This window comes from Diachasma alloeum, unplaced genomic scaffold, assembly GCF_001412515.2.
Source record: "Diachasma alloeum isolate Michigan unplaced genomic scaffold, Dall2.0 Dall_scaffold_00286, whole genome shotgun sequence".
In the NCBI taxonomy this organism is placed as follows: Eukaryota; Metazoa; Arthropoda; class Insecta; order Hymenoptera; family Braconidae; genus Diachasma; species Diachasma alloeum.
This window is the reverse complement of record NW_021680425.1, coordinates 341280-364417: the sequence shown is the minus strand read 5'-3', so window position 1 is coordinate 364417 and position 23138 is coordinate 341280. Positions and strand designations below refer to the sequence as shown.

Genomic DNA, 23138 nt, shown 5'->3' with positions numbered 1-23138 from the left:
GTATAAAAATACAACTGCGTGAAACACACAGTATTATAAAAATACAACTGCGTGAAACACACAGTAGTATAAAACTTCAACTGCGTGAAACACACAGGTGTATAAAAATACAACTGCGTGAAACACAGAGTATTATAAAAATACAACTGCGTGAAACACACAGTAGTATAAAACTTCAACTGCGTGAAACACACAGTAGTATGAAACTTCAACTGCGTGAAATACACAGCAGTATGAAAATTCGGCTGCGTGAAACACACAAACTTCACGCATGCGTGGAGTGTATGGAGTGTACGGGAGTGATTCACGCAATGGCGCGAATAGTCACGGCCTTAAACTATTTTAAAATTGAAGCTAAACTATTGAACGAATTGATTCAATTTTACTTGGTTTGAGAAATCGCTTTCTTGCCATCAAGAAATTATCCTCGTCTTTAGGACAAGCACAAAATTCCTTCACGAAAGTTTTTATTTTCTCAGTGCAAGATATTTTACTCTTGAAAATTTTCAAGTCAGAAGTTTCTTGATATAAGTAAAGACGTATTCTTTGAAAACCTTTTGTTTTCGTCAGTGTACCGCTAGTTTCAGCTTCATTTTCAAGATGCAGCAGCGGCCACAAATACTATAATTTCCTTTTATTTTATTTTCATATTTCGATTTCAAATTCGTATACCAACTTTGAATTTTCATATTGTGGGCCTTTTGGGGTTCATTCCAGCTGCGTCCACGTCGCGAACTCTAGGTAACGCTGAAGGCTGGTAGGGCCAGGTATATACGCCTTACCAATTTTTTGAATTGGTAAGGCGTATATACCTGGCAATTCAAAAAATTGATAAGGCGTATATACCTGGCCCTAAACACGTTCTCAAACAAGTCTCGTTTGGGCCAGCAAAATCGCCAGTTGAAGAATGTCAAAAACGAAATTGTTTGATTTGAATTTGAAAAATTTTCCTTACACTGAGAGGAAAACAAACACATTCTCAAACAAGTCTCGTTTGGACCAACAAAATCGCCAGTTGAAAAATGCCAAAAACGAAATTTTGATTTGAATTTGAAAATTTTACCTTACACTGAGAGGAAAACAAACACGTTCTCAAACAAGTCTTGTTTGGGCCAGCAAAATTGCCAGTTGTAAAATGCCAAAAACGAAATTGTTTGATTTGAATTTGGAAATCTCAAACATGAACAACTGCTCTGCTTTCGACAACAACAAAATATTTGGCGCAAAAGGCGGATAATTCACCCGAGACGGTGCCTTTTCTGGATGAAAATATTTCACTAGAGGAAAATTCACCAAGAAATATTTTCCTTAAGATAAAAATTTGAAGTCCAAATCTAGTCGATCGAGTTTTCTGGAAAGTTTTTGCAATAATCCTTTCAATAATCTTTGAATTTACCGTAAGGGTACAGCTACTTTAAAAATATTTGTAAACCCGATTCCCCTGAATCGAATCTCAGACCTGTGTCTTCGCAGAAAAAGCTACCAATCGAAAGAAATAAATAAAGAATCCAGTGAACCCTTGCAGTCTTTAATAAATATCCTCAACAACTGGTCACGCTCCCAAGCAACAAATTGCTACCTGGAACTGCCCACAGGTACCAAACACCGGGTTCACTCCGAAAGAGAAATGAAGCAAGTCGTGACCCAGATGAGGTTCTTTTTTTGTTATGATTTTGACCTAGCGGTATCGCGAGCCTAGCGGGAGATCGAGATTTCATCATTTCATCATCGCTGGGCTGAGGGATTTTTCGAAAAAAATCCAGCGTACATTCTCCCAATGCATCGCTAATCCTGTTACTTTGCATTTTTATTGATGGTCAGTCCCTCGGGTAATTAACCTTACAGATAACGAGCCTGGGAATCATGTTCACGAGCGTGTGCTATTCAAATAAAAGTCAGTGAGTCAGTGTCACCTGCTGTACTAACAAATGCGAATAAAGGAACTGAAATCCATAATTTAAATCCCTCCTCTCTCTCGCCCCTCTCCGGCCCGATGTTGACACTGATACCAGGTTATCACCGTCATCAGCCTCGGGGAGACCCCGAAAACACCGAACAACGAAACAACAGCCCCTCGACGCAATTTGAAAGGAAAAAAAATCAATAAATAGGGTGTACGGAGGATAACATTGTGAGTGAGAGGGGGAGGGAGGCGAGAGTGAGAGACTAATACGAGATACAGAGAATTGAACGAGGGGGAAGATTACTCTACTCAGCGGACTTGGATTCCCTTCATTAGCGATAACTGCATAAGATGGCGGTTGTCCTCGCAAGACGATATTAACGAAAATAGAGGGATTCAATGATTTACTGGGTTATTAATCCGAGTAATTACCTGTAAGTTGGTATTTGTGTCATCAATAATTTTGTCCGTCTCCATGTTGATCATTTCACGATGCAGAGCTCTCTGGGGGGTCTTTGTACCCTCGATGGCCTAGCGCGGGCCAAAGACGTCCCAAAGGATTCAACAATTTATCGTGAAATTGTAATAGTGTTGCCAGGAGCGTTCATTTATTTAGTATTCTAGGTGGAGGGATCACTATTTATTTATTCACTGGCACATGCACCACTCGGACACTCGACGATTGATCTATTTGTTCCGGGAATTTGTTGCATTCATCGGGTTTATTGTCTCTGTGGAATTGTTTTTCTTTTTTATTCTTGGGGACGATTGGCTGAAGCACTCTCAATACGAGGGACGACGCTTACGGAGCTTCGGTGTATCGCCATGAACAGGAAGTCGATCCAGCATTTCACCCAACACAACGAGTTCCCGAATAACTACGTTACCATTTGACAAAAACAGGAGTTCTGCAACGAGTCGCGGGGGCTTTTTGGTTTATTCGGGGGGCGGTGGGTTATTTGGGGTCACTGGGAGCATTGGGGATGGAGTCACCAGTTGGGGGGTTTGGTTTGGGGGGTTGATTACAGTTGAGGAGAACAGGATGATTATTCGATACTGAGGCACATTTGACACGCATCTGCCCAATCTGCCCGTTGAACAGAGCCCTGGCAGACTCACAACTCACTGCTTTGAGGTATTGCAGGCAGCCATTTTCATTGGCTTTGGGATAGTTGAGGGGGGGACCGATGGTGGCGGGATTGAGTGAGGTGCATGGGCGGGGGATTATGAATGCCAGGGGTTGAACGGGGGACTACTATACCCTGGTAAAACAGTCCGATTATTTCCGACTGGGTGATAAAAAATGAATCGGCGTTAATGATGTTTCTGTCTTTGCCCGTTAAATTCCGATTGGCTGGCAGGTAGAGTTTGGAGTTTCAGAAAATTATGAGAGTTAATGGGAACAAGGGTATGTAGCCGTTATCGCCCGATTACTTTCCAAACAAGTGATAGATCTCCATTACGCATATAAATATTTAAATGAGCAATAAATATTTAAAATTTGTATGAGCAATTTGAGGTCTATCAATCACTTTTTTGGAAAGTAATCGGACGATAACGGGCCACATACCCTTGATCCTATTAATTCTCATAATTTTCTTAACGGGCAAAGACAGAAACATCATTAACGCCGATTCATTTTTTATCACCAGTCGGAAATAATTGGACTGTTTTACCAGGGTATTATTTGAAATTGAATTTCAAGAATAGGAATTTACTTGATGAGAAGAAAACGGTGGGGGTTGAAGCGTAAATTTTCCTCTTTGCTAGGACATTTTCGCGAACGGACAGGGAAATTTGTAAGTTTTTTGTGAAAATTTTAGAAATAGAGGGGTAAATTCTATTGTAGGGGAGGGTAGGGTAAAATGAACCTTTAAGACTTTTTGAAAATTATTCATAACTCAGGAACAAATGTATCAATAGAGCTCAGTTTAGGCTCATCACAAAGGACAAGAATTGTTCTTTGTATTGAAAAAAAAATGATTAAATTTCATCAACATTTCAACCCGTCACTAATTTTTTATAAAAAGTCAAAAGTGTCCGTTTTACCCCAACCTCCCTTACTGTCAGTCAAGCTTGAGCTGCGCCATTTAGTAAGTTTTAGTTTATTTTTATCGTCACTTTTAAATAAGATTTTTCTTTGTCCCAATTAATTTCTTCTATGTTCTATGTTTTTAAGACCGTCCAACTTCCAGGTTTCACGGGCCGTTATCCCTTTTAATCGGGACGTTTCGTTTATTAGGAGGTAGCTGATGTCGAAAAAAACTGGTGGTTATCCCTTTTAATTAGGATTTTTCTTTAATAGCGGGAGTCGATTGTAAAGATTATAAAATTAGAGAAAGTCACTTCTTGAACTATCACTGATTGGCGGCTAGTTTTCTTTTTCGCAATTTATCAATTACTAAATTTCGATGGGTTTTTGTTTGATTTTCTTGATAAGAAATAAAGAAAAACATAATGAAAAAAACTTGGAAAATTTGAGCCGAGGAAATTCTATAAAAAATATCTGAATATGGATATGTTGTATAGAATATGTTATATAGAAAAATCGAATTCTATTGAGTTTTCCTATTGAACATTTAATAGACTCGGAAGCTTCAATAAAAATCCAATAGAATTTTCTAACGAATTCGCTAGGTTTTTCTATTGGATTTTTTAATCCGTGCAGGTGAGGTATGACCCCACATCTCCATCTTGTTAATTATTTGGTTATTTCCCTCGTATAGAGATTCGGAAAGTCGAAAGATAGCATATAGCATCCTGCTTTCCATGCAATTTTTAATTTCTACCTTAAAAAAATCTAAAGTTTGACCAAGTAAAATAGCCCTGGGGCTAATACAGAATATGAATATACCAGTCGAAATAATTTTCTGCAAGATATAATATGGATGAAGCTGATTATGGATGGAAAAAATAAATCTTGTAAAAAACACTCAAATGCGACTATTCCATTGAAATTCGACCATTTTACCTAAAATAACGACGGGATATGAATTAATTTTGTATAATCGATGCTTCTTCACATAACTCGATTCTAATTATGTATTGAGTGGATTCGTCTCAACGGTTGTTCAGTTATTCGGATGAAACTTTCAAAATTAGTTTTTTTTCTAATCAACAGAAAAAGGGGAATCGGTGGGGAAGTTATTGGTTCATTCCATAGTGGGTCACACCCAATTCTACCAATCCCTACCGGTCACACCCCAACCCACTGATTGTTTTATTCAATTCTCCCACACATGTCGAATTCAATTCTCTCCACAGTCCTTTATTCTCAATAAAAATGGAATTCAGCAGCTCAATTTAGTCAGATTATGTGGTTGGATTTTATAAATATACAGAAACAATTCGCAATGTTATTTTCTCCGGAAATTAAAAATGGATGGGAAATGTGGTTTCAGTCTTAGAAATTCCGAGGTGTCTCTCATATCCACTTGACGTCCTCCTCACGTTTTTGTCTTGTCACTTCAGGTTCGCCCTGGCTCAGCAATATCGAATAGGGCCTATGGCACATGTGACAGTCTAATGGGGGGTAGTAATGCCTATAACACAGATATGTGATGAGGAGTCCGAGGAATGAACCCACTGCAACATCTATTCTGGGGAGAATAAAAATCACATTATTGAATATGCATTTGAGAATGGACAGAGAAATTGAGAAATTGATTATTTGGAGCACGCGCCTTGCCAGTGATGGTGGTAATCACAGGTGCGACTCAGTGCGATAGCGAGGGCAAATGCCAACGGGAGAATGAATGCGCACAGCTTCCACGAGTGGCTTTTACCCGTCGATCCGAATGTCTTGAATTTTCCTGCTAGGTATAGGGCTATGAAGCCCAAGCTTGCGAATGCAACTGAAAACAAAGGCTCATGAGCGCCTTCAGAGTTTCTTCGTAGCGAAATGATTAATCGAACATGTACGAAAAATTTTCGGATGAAAACGTAGCGCATGGGACAGATAATTATAATCAATTAATTAATTGATCGACAGGTAATCCGATGGGATTTCTATTCTTTCTATTAGTTTTTGGCTGATTCTACTGAAATGTTTAATAGAAAAAGTCAATAAATTCGATTTTTCAAAATAACTTATTCTCTTGAGATATTTTCTATGAAATTTTTTCATTCTATTTTTCGTTTCTTCTCATCATGAAAATCAAACAAAAAAAACTAAGAAAAGTTGAGTCGTGAAAATTCTATGGAAAAATCGAATTCTATTGATTTTTTCCATTAAATATTTCAATAGAATCGGCCATAAACCAATAGAGTTTAATAGAAATTCAAGAGAATTTGCTAACGAACTCGCTAGGTTTTTCCATTAAATTTTTTCGTGCCCTTTTTTTTACAGAAAATGTTTTATAAAAAATATTTCATAATAAAAATTATCAACATTTCATTTTTCTACAGAAATTATTCAATTCAGATATTCTATTTTTCAATAGAATATTAATTCAATATTCAATGAAATTAGAGGAATCAACTCTTTTTATGCCTCAGTACTGAATACAACCTCAAATATGCAAAATGGAGATTTACATGAGGAATGTCCACTCGGGAATGATTTCCTTCCATCTCTTATTTCGGCCGGATTCCCGGTGCACAGGAAATCACTGTTGCCTTCGCCGTTTGGAAAGCAGCGCCAGAAAAAGTCTGGCCTTGGTCTTCCTACAAGTCAAAATAAAATAATAAATTTTTGAAGGGGGATATTGCGCTTTTGGAGGAGAACCTTACCAACAATGAGCTTTATCATGTCAGTGATGACTCCATTAAATCCTAGTGCTAATGATACTGCCAGCGATCCTTGATGGAGATCTACTTTGTCTCCACTCCTTAAAAATGATAGGGTGATGACTACGAAAGGGGTAATAAATACTAGGGGCTGAAACGACAAAGCAAAATATAAAGTTTCAGTCTTCGTAATTTAAGAAGGAATTAAATCTACGTGTATTATCTTTCGAACATGATCTTGATTAGCTTTTTTATGTTGAAATCTGAAATGTTCTTCAATTGCCATTCAGTTTTACAAAGCCCTGGAGTCTTCAAAAATTATGATTGTTTAATCAAAAAAACGTTGAAAAAAAACAGCATTTTCAAAGAGCGTTTTTAAATAATATCGGGAAATAAAAATAATTGGAAGGAAATGTCAAATTAATAATTTACAGTATCTAATGGCTGTTCAGTCGTCATTTGTCCCAGTAGCCAATGCCAATCTGACAGTTCGTTAATTGCCATGATAAATTATCCATTTACAATTTTATCTCTGTCGGACTTGTTTCCTAATCTTTATTAGAAATGCTCTTTGAAAATGTTCTGTTTTTTTCCTACTTTTTTGATTGTGGAATCATAGTTTTTAGGGACACCTACGTAATGTCAAATCTAGTGGAAATTCTGACATGTTTTAGTTTGTGAAGATGGAAAAACAATAGAGATAACGTTCGAAAGATAATCCCTTCGGGCCGTAATAATGAAATGATGACATCACGCACGAAAGAAATTCCCTGATGAACCTATCCAATTCGATAGAAAATTCTATTGAATTTTTGTTGAAAATTGTGTAAGTTTTTGGCCAAATCTATCGAAGAATTCCACGGCTTCCCATACCCAATGAAACTATTTTATAGGAAAAATCTGTAGAATTTAATCTTTCTATACAAGCTTTTCTCCTGACAAATTTTGTGTAAAAATTACTTGAAATGAATTTTCTAAATTTCTTTCACTCTACTCTTCTTCTCTTTTTATTGAAGAAATAAAAAAAATTGGAAAATTTGACCCGAAACACGTCTATAGAAAATATCTCAATAGAATAAGTTGTACGAAAAATTTGAATTCCCTCGATTTTTTCTACGGAATATCTTCTATTGGACATTTCTATCGAAAAAAACAATGAAAATGAGCTGTGGCATTTTTCGATAAGATTCACCAAAAACTAACAGAAAGTTCAATAGAAATCCAACAGAATTTTGTAGCGAATTCGTTAGGTTTTGAAGCAATGGAATGAAGTAATAAAATTAATAATGAAATCATGAGATCAATAATAAGATATATAATTATTAATTTTATGGAATTGATAGCGAAGTAGGGGCGCTTGGGGTAAAATGGACACTTGACTTTTTTAAAATGTCAATGACGGGTAGAAAAGTTGATGAAATTTAATTTTTTTTTTTTTTCAATGCAAAAAACAATTCTTTCCCTTTGTGATGAGCCTAAACTGAGCTCAATTGATGAATTTGTTTCTGAGTTATGAATAATTTAAAAAAAAGTCTAAAGCGTCCATTTTACCCCACCCTCCCCTAATGGAATCAATTATTCAGTAATGGAATTAATAATGAAATTAATGGAATTGATCAATAAAAAAACGAGACTTTACCCAGAGAAATGTTGTTGGAACATAAGAGTCCGTCTTTGGATTTCTGTAGAGCCATACCTCGTCGTCATGAATCTTCCTGACGAAGGGCTCGGCCTTTTCCAGCATCCTAATAAAAAAATTGATTAGCACAAGCCTTGGGCACCACCGAATCCCCCAGCATTTTTAATGACGTACACAAATAATATTGCCAGAAAAATTCTCAGAAATATGTCGAACCATAATCCAATCGATATGTTGACGCCACGCAGTCCAGTCATCCTTATCCATTAAACAAAATATGCAACAGTCCATCCATACGTGAAATAAAAAATTGCCACATGCAAGTGTTTACACAGATATGCAAATTGTTTATTTATGGATTAGGATGACAACTCAACGAACTCGTGAGCTCGCGAGAACTTGCCGTGTCAATTGGAATTTCACCTGCATGCCACCTTCGTTTTCCAGGAATATTTAACGTGGAAAGATGAAGCCATCGATAACGCAGAAAGTTGTGCTTCATCTATTAATTAAATGTCCTTATAATGAATAGGGTAAATTATCTCATTCTCCTTTTCATATAGTAACGATAGATTCAAAATCAAAGTCGGCATTGTTGTGATGCCAGAAGAATAACATTTGAAATATTTGAAAATTGAATTATCTATCGATAACGTAGAGAACTCCATCCTGAATTAATTTTTTTAATTAACTTCTGAAGAAATTTTAATTTTAAAAAATTAAAAAGTGAGAAAATTGGATGAAAAATATCGAATACGTATTTTTTCATTTAAAAAAACGATGGCATTGTGACGTTATAATAGTTCGTAACTGCGATGACGTCACAATGCAGGCATTTTCAATCGCCAAAAAGTGACCGGGCTAATTATTCTCGTTCTTCTTCATGAAGTTTTCGTATTCAGTATTGCATAAAAATTTAAAAATAAATTTATTGGATAAATTTCATGCAACATTCAAATTTAAGGAGAAAACATTTCACAATGACTAAAATGAATTCTTCAGTTTTATTTTAAAGCATATGAACTCAAAAAGTTGCTTTTGTTCTGAGTAGAAGAATAGATTTTGAATTATTAATTAATGACGTATTAATAAAATCGTTCGGCAATTATTACAATTAATTTTCTCCTTTTTTCAATTGAGAATAAAGTGCAAAAGTCTAGGGGTTGATTTATTAATAACCGAATAATGAGATTTCAATTACTTCGACGAAATTCAGAATAGAAAATTGAGAGGGAAAATTATTTTACACGATAAAACATGGAATTAGATGACCAATGATGAATACATGATTTGTTTATTTGAAACAGCAAGAAGAACTTCAGAAATTGTCCCCAATCGACGAAAATCTGTATTATGACGTCATGAAGTCAACATTTCGAATAGTTCCTAACTCATTCATTTTTCATGATTCAAAATGTAAAAATGTATCTTTCCATTCAGCTTTCATAATGAACAATAATCCGACAAATCCAGTTTTCGCATTTTCATGTAGGGGAGGGTGGGGTAAAATGGACACTTTAGACTTTTTTTAAAATTATTCATAACTCAGAAACATATTTATCAATTGAGCTCAGTTTAGGCTCGTCACAAAGGGAAAACGTTGTTCTTTGTATTGAAAAAAATTTATTAAATTTTATCAACATTTCAACCCCTCATCAACATTTTTTAAAAAATCAAAAGTGTCCGTTTTACCCCAACCTCCCCTATATAACTTTATCTACATATTTATTTAATTTTTTTTCTCTCTTCTACACTTATAAGTCGCTTTATAAGCGTATTTTTTTATTTTCAAGTCTCTTCTACTTATAGAAGAGAGAAAAAAAATTAAATAAATACGTAGATAAAGTTATATGAATGATGAAATATATATATTTCATGCCGATGCGACTTGAAATAAATCATAAAAAATTTCAAAAAATAATCCAACAATAGTAACAAATCATGTAACGATTATTTAAACAACAAAATATTATTTATAAAGAAATTGCGTTGTCGAATCGATTGTGCTTCATGATCAGTTCGATTTCCTATATTTTTAAACGTCCGAGAGTCCTTCAATCAATTACTACACTATGAAAAAATTTAATAGAAAAAACTAAATATATAATTCTACAATCTATATTTTTCTACATACATAATTGATTTTCTTTATGAAAAGAAGAGAAAAATATAATGAAAAATATTGGAAAGTTTGAACCCAGGAAATTTTATACAGAATATCTCAAAAATGAAATAAATTGTATAGAAAAATCTAATTTTATTAACTTTTCCTATAAAATATTTTCTATTTAAAATTCCCATAGAATCGGCCAAAAACTAATAGAAAGTTCAATAGAAATCCACTAGAATTATTCAGCGAATCCGCTGAATTTTTCTATAAAATTTTTGTTCGTGCAATTTAAAAAAAGGCTTCAATACTTTTCAAATTTTCAAAATCCGGCTGCTTTCACATGCAACGCCATCTAGAACCCCCCCGGAAACCTCGAAAAACGAGTGACTGTCCCACCTCAACCCCCCAAAAACCTGGTTTGACAGTTATAAATAATAGCGAGAGCATCCACTATTTGAAAATCCAGGAGACCGTCTAGGCGAAGTTAATGGCTGCCGAAACGTCGTTATCGACGTTCACTGCAACCCACTGATTGCGACTTTTGTAAAAAAATCAAAATTTCATTGAATCGAGATACCGGTGCGTGAATGTGAATGATAGACAGACTGGAGGGAGTGGAAAATAACACTTCATTATCGTCAACAGGCATCACTAGGTAAATCCATTGTCCCCGTAGACTGTCGTGTGTGGTTAAATCTCCTGAACCGTCTTTGGTAGTTGCAGTTTTATCCAAGTCTTCTCCAACTCCCACTCGAATTCTTCTTATTTGGTGCGGTTTTCTACATTTTCGTTGACTCACTCGTCAAATGCAGCATGTTGTTGCACGGTTATTGATTTCACCGTCCCTCGGCTTCATCATCTGCTTTTGTTATTTATCTTATTACGTATCTCAGTTCTAGTGTAAATACTCCAAATTACATGGGATGAAACTAATTTAGAACTAGAATAACTCGGCAATTGTGAGCTTGAGGTGAAAAGTATGAGCACAATTGCAGTAGAAAAATGTCACCATTTTTATGGTGAACCAATTCATTTAACCACTTTGTTTATTTATTCGTTGTTCTAGGGACGCATAATGGAAGAAGAGACTGAGTTCACAAAACTACCCCTGGAGGACAGAGTGGTGCACAAGGTAATCTCCAGCATATTGCCGGATTGAAATTAATTTGGAATATATTAGTGAAAAAAAACGAGCTGTTTTTTATCGGCAATAACTTGGCGTTGGGAGAGTGAAAATCAACAACTTTTTTTTATTTTCAAGTGTCTGTTCCATTCCTCAAGATGAGGACACATTCGTCGAAATTGTTTTGTGTGATTAGGAGACTCTAAACATTTTGTGAGGTCCATTGATTCAATTCCTCTAAAGCTCATTCTTCGTTAAATATATTCGGTTTTGGGAATACATTTTTTGTGGATCTTGACTTCTGCTAAAAGAAATGTCCTGAAGATAAGAAAAAATGTCCTTCGAACTTCCCTGAATTCAGGAATGATTCTCATCAAGGGAAAGAGAGCTAAAATAGACATTTGGCCATCATCAATAACTTGAGATTTACGGACTGAAATTGAAAGATGTTTTACTATTTTGAAAGTATTTTCTTTAAGTCTCGATATTAATGCAGAGTAGAACTCGAGCATTTTTTTACGAGTTTAAAGTGTCTTTTTTGGTCTTTAAGATGAACACTGGTTCGTCAAAATTGTTTCCTTTGATGAGAAGTTCTTTAAATTTCATCAGGTCCATTTTATTTTATTGATATTATTTCATGGACATTTGACTAGTTATTTTTGAGAGCGGGACATTGGATTTGATTTGGGCGGAGGGGGCAATCATGACATTTCATATTTCTCTGGGAATATTTCAACGCAATTCTAAATTTTTGAGCAATAGGAAGACCCAAATTCCTCAACTTACTTGAATGCTCAATAAAAACATGAATATTCCCGACCAAATTACGCATAATTTTCAGTTAATTTTTTGAATAGATTTTTTTGGTGGTTATAATTTTGTCTCCAAAATTTAGATGACAACAGGTTGGCCTAAGCGATCTTCAGCAATTTTATACACGCAGAACTGAAGTTGAAGTTGAAGAATTCTTTGCGATAGCCCAACGTTTCGTCTTCCAGGGAAGACCTCTTTAGGGGCTTCTTTATTAATCCCATGTTAAATGACATTGAAACACATCGTTGTTTCAGTCAATTGAAAATTCTAGAATACGTTTATTTCAATTTTCTTGAATAATTGAACTAAAATTTGCAACTTCCTTTGATTCTTCCCTAAAATATTGAATTTTCAATGTAAAAATTTCTTGAAATTTCAGTCCCAAATTCTCTGAATTCTCGAGAATTCTTAATTCTTGCAGTCTCATTGCAATTGGGGTCTTACAGTCGGTGGAATTAAAATAATAAAAATTTCGAAGAAGAGTACCAGAAATTTCAGCTAAACGTTTCCAACACTAAGACTCAAGATTCATTTCACTTCACCCCCTAATAAATCCCCAACTTCTCCCCCAACTCTTCTCAAGCTCTCAAAATAATACCCCCCAATGACACTATTCCATTTCCTTTCAGTCATGGAAGGCGCGAGTGCACGGTTACGAAGAGTGCACAAAGAAATTCGGTTGCATCGACGACGAGAAGTCCCCAGAGTGGAATAAATTTCTCGGTCTAATAAAAAAATTCGTCGTGGACAGCAATGCAGCCGCCCAGGAAAAAGGTATGGAGGCTGCCCTGGTGTACGTGGAGAACGCGGCGTGTGCAGGCAAAGCAGTAGGTGAAGTAATGTCAGGAATTGTGAGTAAATGCATAGCAGCCCCCAAAGCGAAGACTAAGGACCTCGCAGTCCAACTGAGCCTGATGTTCATGGAGATAGAGAAGCACGAGACTGTCCAGGAGGAGCTTCTAAAAGGGACCGAAGCAAAAAACCCGAAGATTGTGGCAGCCTGCATAAACACCCTGACCCTGAGCCTTCGCGAGTTCGGTCCCAAAGTCGTCAACGTCAAGCCCCTAGTGAAGAAGACCGCAGCCTTCCTGGAAGATCGAGACAAAGCAGTTCGTGAAGAAGGAAAAGCCCTCGTGATCGAGATTTACCGATGGATTGGCGCCCCAATAAAGCAGCAGCTGAACTCCTTGAAGCCAGTGCAACTCACAGAACTGGAAACAGAATTCTCTAAGCTTGGAGATGAGAAAGCCCAGCCGAATCGTTACCTGAGATCCCAGAAGCCCAAAGAAATATGTGTCTCAGAGGCAGGAGGTGGAGACGGCGATGGAGACGAGAACGACGAGGACGAGGAAGACGGAGGTGGTGGCGCTGACATTGACCCTTACGAGCTGATCGACCCTGTGGACATCCTCTCAAAGCTCCCCAAAGACTTCTACGAGAAACTAGAGGCGAAGAAGTGGCAGGATCGAAAGGAAGCCCTTGAAACCCTGGAAACTCTCCTGAAGAACCCAAAACTAGAGAGTGGAGACTACGGGGAACTCGTTCGAGTCCTCAAGAAGATTGTCAGCAAGGATTCCAACGTTGTGGTGGTGGCACTGGCTGGGAAGTGCCTGGCAGGGCTGGCCTCGGGACTAAAAAAGAAATTCCAGCCCTACGCCTGTGCCTGCCTACCTGCACTCCTCGAGAAGTTCAAGGAGAAGAAGCCAACGGTGGTGACAGTCCTTCGAGAAGCTGTTGACGCAATATTCCTCAGCATCACCATTGAAGCAGTCCTGGAGGATTCCCTGGCAGCCTTGGAGAACAAGAATCCAGCTGTTAAAGCAGAGACAGCTTCGTTCCTCGCCAGATGTTTTGCAAGAACTCCCTCACCAAGTTTAACGAAGAAGCTGTTGAAGGCGTACAGTGGAGCTCTCCTGAAGACCCTCAACGAGTCGGATCCAACTGTTCGTGACAACTCAGCAGAGGCCCTGGGCACAATCCTGAAACTGGTCGGTGAAAAAGCAATGACGCCATTCCTGGGTGATCTAGACAACCTCAAAATGGCTAAGATCAAAGAGTGTGCTGAGAAGGCTGTGATAATTGTGAAGATCTCTGGACCGAGGAAGGCAGAACGTCCCACGACAGCCCCAGCCAAAATCGAGTCGTCATCCTCAGGCATTCCCTCGAAGACAGCAAAGCGCCCAAACACGACAGCAACGAAGAAACCAGCAGGAGGGGCGAAGAAACCAGCAGGAGCAGCAGGTCCTGCAGCAAAAAAACCAGTAGCATCGAAGATCCCACAGCAGGAGAAGGATCTCCCCTCTGAACTGGTCGACGAGATTGCTGCCGAGACCCTCCCCCCTGAGGTTCTCTCAGGACTAGTCGACGCCAACTGGAAGACGCGTCTCCAGGCTGTCGAGCAGCTGTCAGACTTCATCAAGCAGAAAGAGCCAGTCGAAATCCCCACACAAGTCATCGTGAGGACCCTGGGGAAGAAGCCAGGGTTCAAGGACACAAATTTTCAGGTTTTGAAGCAGCGATTGGAGGTCGTGAAGACGCTGGCAGAGGGCTACACCTTCTCCGCGACGACGTCCAGCTACTGCATCATGGACATCACTGAGAAACTAGGGGATTCTAAGAACAGTTCAGTGGCTGCTGAGGCACTGTCAGCTATTGCTGAAGCCACGTCCTTCGAGCACGTGGCCAACGAGGCCCTGGGGTTCGCCTTCAACCAGAAGAACCCCAAAGTCCAGCAGGAGACCCTCCTCTGGCTGTCAAACGGCCTCATGGAGTTCGGCTGCACAGCCCACGTGAAAACCATGATGGACAACATCAAGAAGGGGGTGGGTGCTACCAATCCCAGTGTGCGAACATCAGCTATCACTCTGGTGGGGACATTGTACCTGTTCATGGGTAGAAGCCTGCTGATGTTCTTCGACAGTGAGAAACCAGCGTTGAAGCAGCAGATTGAGCAGGAATGCGATAAGAGGAGTGGAGAGGTGCCACCAGCCCCCACTCGAGGGCCAAAATCGAAGGCCAAATCAAAAGCAACGAATGGAAAAATTGGTAATGATCAGGAGGATGAGGATAATTACGGTGGGGAGGACAATGGCCCTTCAGACTTGAACGATTTACTGCCTCGAGTGGACATCACCAATCAAATTACTGAGGCCCTCATAGCAGAGTTGGGGGACAAGAACTGGAAGGTGAGGAATGAGGGCCTCGTGAAGGTCAGCAACATCATCAACGATGCGAAATTCATAAAAGGATCGATTGGGGAGTTGCCGAGGGCTCTGGCCCCTCGTCTCACCGACAGCAACACGAAGATCGCTCAGGCTGCCTTGGGGATCTGCGAGAAGCTGGCGACAGCCATGGGAGCACCAGTCAAACACCACATTCGTGCACTGTTTCCTGGGTTCATTCAGTGCCTGGGGGACTCCAAGAACTGGATCAGAGCAGCTGCCATCACCTGCATCAACACCTGGGGGGATCAGTGTGGGTACAAGGAGTTCTTCGATGGGGAAATCATTGGGGATGCCCTGAAGGCAGGGTCCCCAGCACTGAGGGCTGAATTGTGGAGCTGGCTGGCCCAGAAATTACCTCTGATCCCAGTCAAACAGATACCGAAGGAGGAGCTGATGGCGTGTTTGCCACATCTGTACTCAAACCTCGAGGATCGTAACTCCGATGTGAGGAAGAATGCTCAGGAGGCAGTGCTCGGATTCATGATTCATCTGTCGTACGACGGAATGGTGAGGCAGACTGAGAAGCTCAAGCCCAGCTCCAAGAGCGGAGTAATCGCCAGTTTAGATAAAGCAAGACCGAACCTACCGATGAAGCCTTTGCCCTCGAAAAAAGCACCCGAGGAGGCCCAGAAGACTGTTAAAAGTGGGGGAGCTATGAAGGCTGCTGGCAAGACAATAGCTAAACCCAAATCAGGGAACTCCTCGAAGCAGAACAGTGCGAGGAAGAAGGAGGAGGACGTGGACACTAGTCCCCTCCTGGCGATAAATAATTTGAAACATCAGAGGGTCATCGACGAGCAGAAGCTGAAGGTCCTCAAGTGGAACTTCACGACCCCCAGGGAGGAGTTTGTGGAGCTGCTGAAGGAGTTGATGGGCTCTGCTGGGGTCAACAAGTCCCTCATTGCGAACATGTTCCATGCTGACTTCAGGTACCATCTGAAGGCCATCGAGACACTGACTGACGATCTCCAGGATAATAGCAAGGCCCTGGTGTCAAATCTGGATTTAATTCTCAAGTGGCTGACTCTCAGGTTCTTTGACACAAATCCCTCGGTTTTGCTGAAGGGTCTGGATTATCTGCAGACTGTTTTCAATCTTCTCATTCAGGATCAGTACCACATGCTGGAGAACGAGGCTGCCTCCTTCATTCCATACCTCATTATTAAGATTGGAGACCCCAAGGATGCTGTGAGGAATGGCGTGAGGGCACTTTTCAAGCAGATTGCACTGGTTTATCCTGTCAGTAAGTTATTCTCGTACGTCATGGAGGGCCTCAAGTCAAAGAATGCACGTCAGAGGACTGAGTGTCTGGATCAGCTGGGGTCTTTGATAGAAAATTATGGGGTCACTATTTGTCAGCCCTCGCCATCAGCTGCTCTCAGGGAAATCGCCAAGCAGATTGCGGATCGTGATAATTCGGTGAGGAATGCTGCGTTGAATTGCATCGTTCAGGCGTATTTTCTCGAAGGGGAACGGGTTTACAAGCTCATTGGGCAGATCTCGGAGAAGGACATGTCGCTGCTGGAGGAGAGGATCAAACGGGCGGGGAAAAATCGACCATTGAAGTCTGCCTCGTCCAACAGGATATCTTCTGCTCCCTCGGGGATTAATCATGCTGTTGCTCCTCCTTCATCAACTCATGCTGGGAATAATGCTGATGATTGTGATCCTGACGATGATGATGATGATGACAATGAGGACGACGGGCAGGATGATATTATCGAGTCTCCTGAGGAGAGGTATGTTGTGATCGCGTCGTGATGATTGTTTTTAGTGATTCATTCATTATGATAAGTTAATTCGTGGATAACAAAATTTTACAGGAAAACCTAGCGCTTTCTTCAAGAAATTTTTTTGGAATTTCTGGTGGAAGTCTAGAGGAATTCTACTGGAGTGATATTTGATAAAAAAAAGTCGATAGATTCTTATTTTTCTGTAAAAATTCTCGGGCATGAATTTTTGTTTTTTAAGTTTTTTTCGTATTAATTCATATGTTCATATCATTCAATGAAATCAGAAGGAAATACTCAGAAAATTCTTGTTCAAGAATTCTTATAGAAATAATGCCAATGGAATTAGTTATAGAGAAAAATCAACATCTTGTATAGTTTTTTCTAATAACAAATATTTGTTAAAAAAGGCAAGTGAAAGTTACATAATTTTTGATAGAATTGACGCAGAAAACAAATTTAATTTTTCAATAAAATTCTAATAGAACTCCAATAGAAATTGAGCAGAATTTCATAGAGAAATTCTAACAGAGTTTGCTATTCAATTTGTTCGTACGTTTTATCATCTCATTAATTAATCGTAATTAGTTCATGGATTATTATATTTGATTAACATATTAGTCTACTTAGACGAGATTTTTTTCTCGACGAAATATTTTGCGCCGATTAATTAATTATTTGAACAAGAAGAATTTTCGTCGATAACCCAACGTTTTGGCTCCCAAGAAAGCCTTCATCAGGCGTTTATTTATTCTTCTGATGAACTAAACATAACAAAAACACATAATATATCATGAATATTACGTTAATAATACCATAATATTTTTCATATGAATCACATATTTTATTATTTCCATAATTAATCACATTATGATCAGTGGTTTATGTTGGTGTATTTTCGTGATTGATTGCTTTCTCCATTCATTCACTGGCTACACATTAATCGCTTGTGTGCAGGCTAAATTTCTCTCAAAGGACTTTCTGCTTCAGAATTGAGTAACAAAAATTACAGGGTTGTTCCCTTGAAATAAATTTTGGAAGAACAATTTCCTTGAGAGAAATTCAGTCGCAGTACGTTAATTGCTTAATCGCACATTTCCCTGCTGAATTCACTTACAGGAATCTAGTTCAAAATACGCACGTTATTGTCAGCAATGAAGATAAATCGGAGAAGCCACCCATCGGCACTGTTAAATCATCAACTTTGCTAGATTGTATTAAAGAAACGGGTGATGAGGGAGAGAAGAGTGCACCAGAGAAGATCGTGACAGTCGATGTCAATGACAATCGTGATACTGAGAAGACGTTTGTGCTAACATTTTTTTTTCTTTCTTGTATTTGTTTTGGGGTTGATTCAAATGGAGTGGTGAGATGAGATGATTGAATTCGGGTTGAGGATGAGTTTTTGGTGAATGTTTTGGAATTTAAGGGAGTTGAGGGAAATTACAAGAGGAGATTTTTTGAAAAATTTGAATAGAAAATCCCAGCACTGTTGCAATTTTGTTAAATAAGTCCATTGATGTTTTTTTCAATTGAAAGTCTGGAAGTTTTTCGGACGTTTTTGAAATATGAATGTTCTGTAAAAAAAATCCTCATAAAAATGACTTCACAGTCAATAGATCAAGACTATTTTTCATAAAAATTGATCTATTGAGAATTTTCTAACAGAGATCTATTGACATCATCTTGTCATTATTCAATGCAAAATGGGTTTCATAGAAGCATCCCAAATTTATTGACTCCAAGCAATTTCTCGTTAAATTCTACCGAATATTTTTCATGACATATTTTCTATAAAAACCTTGCGAAAAACAAAAATTCTCAAAAAAAGCATTCATTGAATTTTTTGAATGCCTTGGAATTCATGCAAGACATTCGACAGAATATTTTGTTCAAATATTCTATCGATTGTTTCCTTTGTTGTATTGAAAGTCTCAAATTTTTTCGGACGTTTTTGAAACATAAATGTTCAGTAAAAAAAAATCCTCGTAAGAATCACTTCACAGTCAATAGCTCCAGACAATTTTTTTTTAAGAATGATCAATTGAGAATTTCCTGAGAGTTTCCTCGAATTATTCAATGCGAAATAAGTTTTACAGAAACACCCCAAATTTTATTTTAATATTTTCCATGAGGTATTTTCCACACAAAAAACTCAAAAACATAAATTCTCCGAAAAACCACTCATTAAATTTTCCCAGAATTCACTTCCATAGAATCCTCCAAAAACCTCTAATAAAAGAGAATTCCCTCACCCCACATCACCACTCCCCTTCTAAACTGGTGTGGGTTATGTGTGTCATTTACTCCAGCTGTCGTTGTCTATTCACCACTGAAGATAAATCAGCATGAGAAGCTCCAACCTCCGAACCCCTTAAAGTTTCATCCCAGCCGCTTCATCTACGTGTGCCTAAAAAACCCAATTCGCTCAAACACTCTCTAACTCGAAGCATCTCTGATTCCAGGTACACCTCGCCAATCTCCAAGACGAAGGTGTCAGGCCCCTTCGGTCTAGACATGGACTTCCTCAAGAAACTCGAGGAGAACGCCCCAGCTCGCTGGAAAATCCCCGAGCTAGCGGACCTCAACTGGGACCCAAACGAAACCGTCAACACCCTGAACCACCCTCCCACCAACGTGATCCCGATCACCTCTCCCCGAATAATCACAACCCGATCGTCCCTAGTCTCCCCAGTGAGCACCCCAGTCAGCAAAGAGGACAGTCTCGAGCGCAGTATAATCGCCATGACAAACACCGAATTATCAGCAGCCATATCAGCAATGAACAACATGGAAGCCATAATAAAATCCCCCCAAGCCTCAATGATCCAGTCCAAAGAAGACAAGTTCATTCACGCCATCAACATGCAGCTGAAGATGCTGCAGACATACCCAACAGTGGACGATCCAGAGGTGGCAAAAGGCTTCAGAATAGCTTTCGTAGTCACCCTGAGCTTCTACGACACTGGATTCCTCGGTAAGAACGTCTCCCTCCACGAGCTGAAGGACCTAGTCCACCAGATGTTGATTCTGCTGGCAGAAAACAAATTGTCTCACTTGAGCCAGGCTGACGCCTACATTCGCGTCGTCAACAGCATCGTAGTGAAGACAATTGATCATTCAAATCACACGACCATAATGTGCGTTCTGATTAAACTACTGCACTCGTGCGCTGAGAGCAAAGTCGCCCCCAAGTACGAGGAACTGGTGATGAAGTGCCTCTGGAAAATCGTGAAGACAATGCCCAACTGGGTGGGCGATCTGGACTACGACACGATTCTCCTCGAGGTGCACAACTTCTTCAAGGATTACCCCTCGAGCTGGTGGAAGAAACGAGCCTCAGACATGCCCCTCAGGACCATCAAAACTGTCCTCCACAGTATGACGAAGATCAAGGGTGTCTCGATACTCAATCACTTGACTATGATCAACAACACTCATGAGTCTGAGCTCAAGAGCTATCTCAATCGTCTGCTGGAGACTGTCAAACCTGATGACATCAACTCGGGAACTCGTACCATAACGAAGCAGAAGCATCTGTCGAAGACGACTCATGCGCAGTTGTCAGAGATATTCAAGAAGATTGGGTCGAAGCATCATACGCAGGAGGGTCTTGCCCAGCTATACGACTTCAAGCTTCAGCATCCTGAGGCCGATGTCCAGCCATTCCTCGTTAAGTCACACCAATTCTTCCAGGACTTTATTGAGCAGGGCCTCAAGGATATTGATCAGGCGAGGAGAAATCAGAATGTTAATTCACAGATGAGTAATCAGTATTCTGAGACTCCTGCGCATCCAGTGAGCATTGCTGAGGAGAGGGCCACCATGGATCCTCTTCAGAGGCTGGAGAAGCTTAGGGCACTTGAGGCCAAGTACCATGCCAATGCCCCCAGTCATTCAAACCCAACGTGAATTTCGTCGACTTGAAATACGTTATTGATGTATTTTGAGGGATTTACTTAGTGCGAGATCATTGCTATGTACATAGACTTTACGCTGACTTTGTCTCTCTGTATTCTTGTCTTGTTAGTTCAACTCATGTTTAAATTGGGTATTCATTATTTTTTAATTGACTCGGAGGAATAGGATTTTGCCCTTGTTTTATAGCATTTCGTTATTTATAGTTCTGTTTTCTCCATGTTTAGGGGGTTCATTGTGACGATTCGGTGATTTTTTTGGGAATAGTAACACGCATGAATGAATTTCATCGAAAACATAGCGAGTTTCATTGAAAATTCCAAGTTTGTTTACCGATTCTACTGATGTTTTTTAAATACAATAGTGAAGCGATAAACCGGTTGAAATATATTTTCACTATTCGCCAATTTTTAATGAATATCTCGGAATCTAAGGGAGATAACAAAATTTTTGTGAAAACCTTTTTTCTAGATCTTAATTCGCTATATAAAAACGGTCATTACCAAAATGTCGTTATCTCCCTTAGATTCGGAGATATTCCTCAAAAACTCAGCTGAGACCTAAATCGTCTTGAACGCCTCGAGGAATTTCTACAGAAAATGTCTGAATAGAAAAAGTTGTGCAGAAAGATCAAATTCTACTGATTTTTTCTGTGAAATAGTTTCTGTTCTGTATTTTCCATCGGCGAAGGACTGATGAAATTATCAATAGAAATCCAATAGAATTTTCTATCGAATTCGATAAGTTTTTCCACGAAATTTTCTCGTGTGTAAAGTGAAATCATATGTACTGATGTCAGGAGAGTCTATGTACTCAATGATTCTCCAGTGATTGGGATAAGATAAAGTAACCGTTAGTTTTGATTAGTATGTATAGTTGACCCTAAATGATATATTGATATTATTAAATTATAAACAATGTCCCAGTGTTATATCACGAATCGGATCCATATTTATGCTTAATTTTAAACTAGAAAATTTTCAATGGGAGTTTTTTTGTATGAAGTGAAAAGGAACAGTGGCTAGATTTGCTCTTAGGGTTGATAGGTTTATCGTCTTTTTTTTTTGTAGTATTAAAGTATTTTTTATATACAATTTCATGTTAGATTATTATGTAATGGTCGGGCAAGTTCAGTGTGTCGATTACTTGTTTTTTCACGCATCTGTTTCTTTTACTTAGAATAATGGAAAAAAAGCTGGACTTGAATGTTAACGCCGTTGATGATAAGTTTAATGCTAGATAATTGATTTAACTCTTTTGAATCTCGAAAATCAATGAAAGAAAACAATTATGTATACTATTCAATTTATTCGACCAAATATATCAACTCTTTCATGATTAATCGTCCTTTTTTTCCAGTTTTAGTATTCCTGATATGATGAACAAAAAAATTTCGACTCCAAGTCGATTAAAATGACTTCAAACGATTGAATGATCAAGCTTAAGCATTGTAAATCCCCAGTGGATTTATGATGCTTAAGTAATGTCACGAGAAATATATCAACTGTTGGCCCTGAGGGGCTGGTGCACTGCGTTGGTGAACAGACTTAGCTTTGAGAAGCTAAACAGCGCTGAGCGGCGTCACTAAGTGGAGTGGTGACCACGAGGGAACACCTCGGAAGAAACGATGGTTGAAACTCGGAAAGTAAAAGTGGAAGTAGTTTTGTGAAATATATATCAAATCCTTAATGATTAATCGTTCAATTTCATCAGTGTTGGCTTGTTTGCCATAACTAACAAAAAATTTTCGATTCCAATACGATTAAAATGGCATCAAACGACTGAATGATCAACTTTTGCAATTATGTATAGCCCCAGTTGGTTTATAATGCTTGAGTAATGTCAAGAGAAATCTTAGGGGAGGCACAGCCTTCCTTTTAAGAATATCCAAGTACCTTTTACAGCTTAGAGCAGACCACACTATAGATTCAACAATTTTCAATCATTAAA

At 38.8% G+C, this 23138-nt stretch overlaps 3 protein-coding genes across 7 annotated transcripts in view; 1 reads left to right on the top strand and 2 right to left on the bottom strand.

The window, feature by feature from the left end:
- Positions 1-3036, bottom strand: part of LOC107038705 (beta-TrCP) — a 22243-nt gene extending 19207 nt beyond the window's left edge. The window contains exon 1 of the mRNA XM_015257956.1: positions 2336-3036. Coding sequence (XP_015113442.1) covers positions 2336-2389 — 54 coding nt within the window. The 5' untranslated portion in view covers positions 2390-3036. The remainder of the gene's footprint in view (positions 1-2335) is intronic.
- Positions 3037-4648: 1612 nt separating this feature from the next.
- LOC107038654 (phospholipid phosphatase 5) lies at positions 4649-8676 on the bottom strand. 2 transcript variants are annotated; one of them, XM_015257877.1, is made up of 6 exons: positions 8445-8676; positions 8271-8376; positions 6635-6782; positions 6440-6568; positions 5587-5757; positions 4649-5497 (listed from the first exon to the last, which is right to left on the bottom strand). In XM_015257877.1, the coding sequence occupies exons 1-6, from the start codon at positions 8525-8527 to the stop codon at positions 5328-5330; spliced, it is 807 nt and encodes a 268-aa protein (XP_015113363.1). In that variant the 5' UTR covers positions 8528-8676; the 3' UTR covers positions 4649-5327. The 2 variants fall into 2 exon arrangements, with proteins under 2 accessions (XP_015113363.1, XP_015113364.1); XM_015257878.2 differs by having other exon boundaries at positions 8487-8676.
- Positions 8677-10858: 2182 nt separating this feature from the next.
- On the top strand, positions 10859-22530 carry LOC107038698 (protein mini spindles). Of its 4 annotated transcripts, none has more exons than XM_015257941.1 (5): positions 10859-11035; positions 11447-11512; positions 12946-17279; positions 18423-18575; positions 19736-22530. In XM_015257941.1, the coding sequence occupies exons 2-5, from the start codon at positions 11456-11458 to the stop codon at positions 21180-21182; spliced, it is 5991 nt and encodes a 1996-aa protein (XP_015113427.1). In that variant the 5' UTR covers positions 10859-11035; positions 11447-11455; the 3' UTR covers positions 21183-22530. The 4 variants fall into 4 exon arrangements, with proteins under 4 accessions (XP_015113427.1, XP_015113425.1, XP_015113428.1 ...); XM_015257939.1 differs by having other exon boundaries at positions 18390-18575; XM_015257940.1 differs by lacking the exon at positions 10859-11035 and adding an exon at positions 11080-11149 and having other exon boundaries at positions 18390-18575.
- The last annotated feature ends 608 nt before the right edge of the window (positions 22531-23138 follow it).

Excerpts from the sequence above, each read along its gene's own strand:
- LOC107038654 (XM_015257877.1), bottom strand. The coding sequence starts at position 8,527 with ATGACTGGACTGCGTGGCGTCAACATATCGATTGGATTATGGTTCGAC. Across the intron at positions 6,783-8,270 it reads TTCCAACAACATTTCTCTGG|CCCCTAGTATTTATTACCCC; the intron begins GTAAAGTCTCGT and ends TTGTCGTTTCAG. Across the intron at positions 5,498-5,586 it reads TTACCACCATCACTGGCAAG|ATGTTGCAGTGGGTTCATTC; the intron begins GCGCGTGCTCCA and ends TCCCCAGAATAG.
- LOC107038698 (XM_015257939.1), top strand. The coding sequence starts at position 11,456 with ATGGAAGAAGAGACTGAGTTCACAAAACTACCCCTGGAGGACAGAGTG. Across the intron at positions 11,513-12,945 it reads AGGACAGAGTGGTGCACAAG|TCATGGAAGGCGCGAGTGCA; the intron begins GTAATCTCCAGC and ends ATTTCCTTTCAG. Across the intron at positions 17,280-18,389 it reads ATCGAGTCTCCTGAGGAGAG|GAATCTAGTTCAAAATACGC; the intron begins GTATGTTGTGAT and ends ATTCACTTACAG.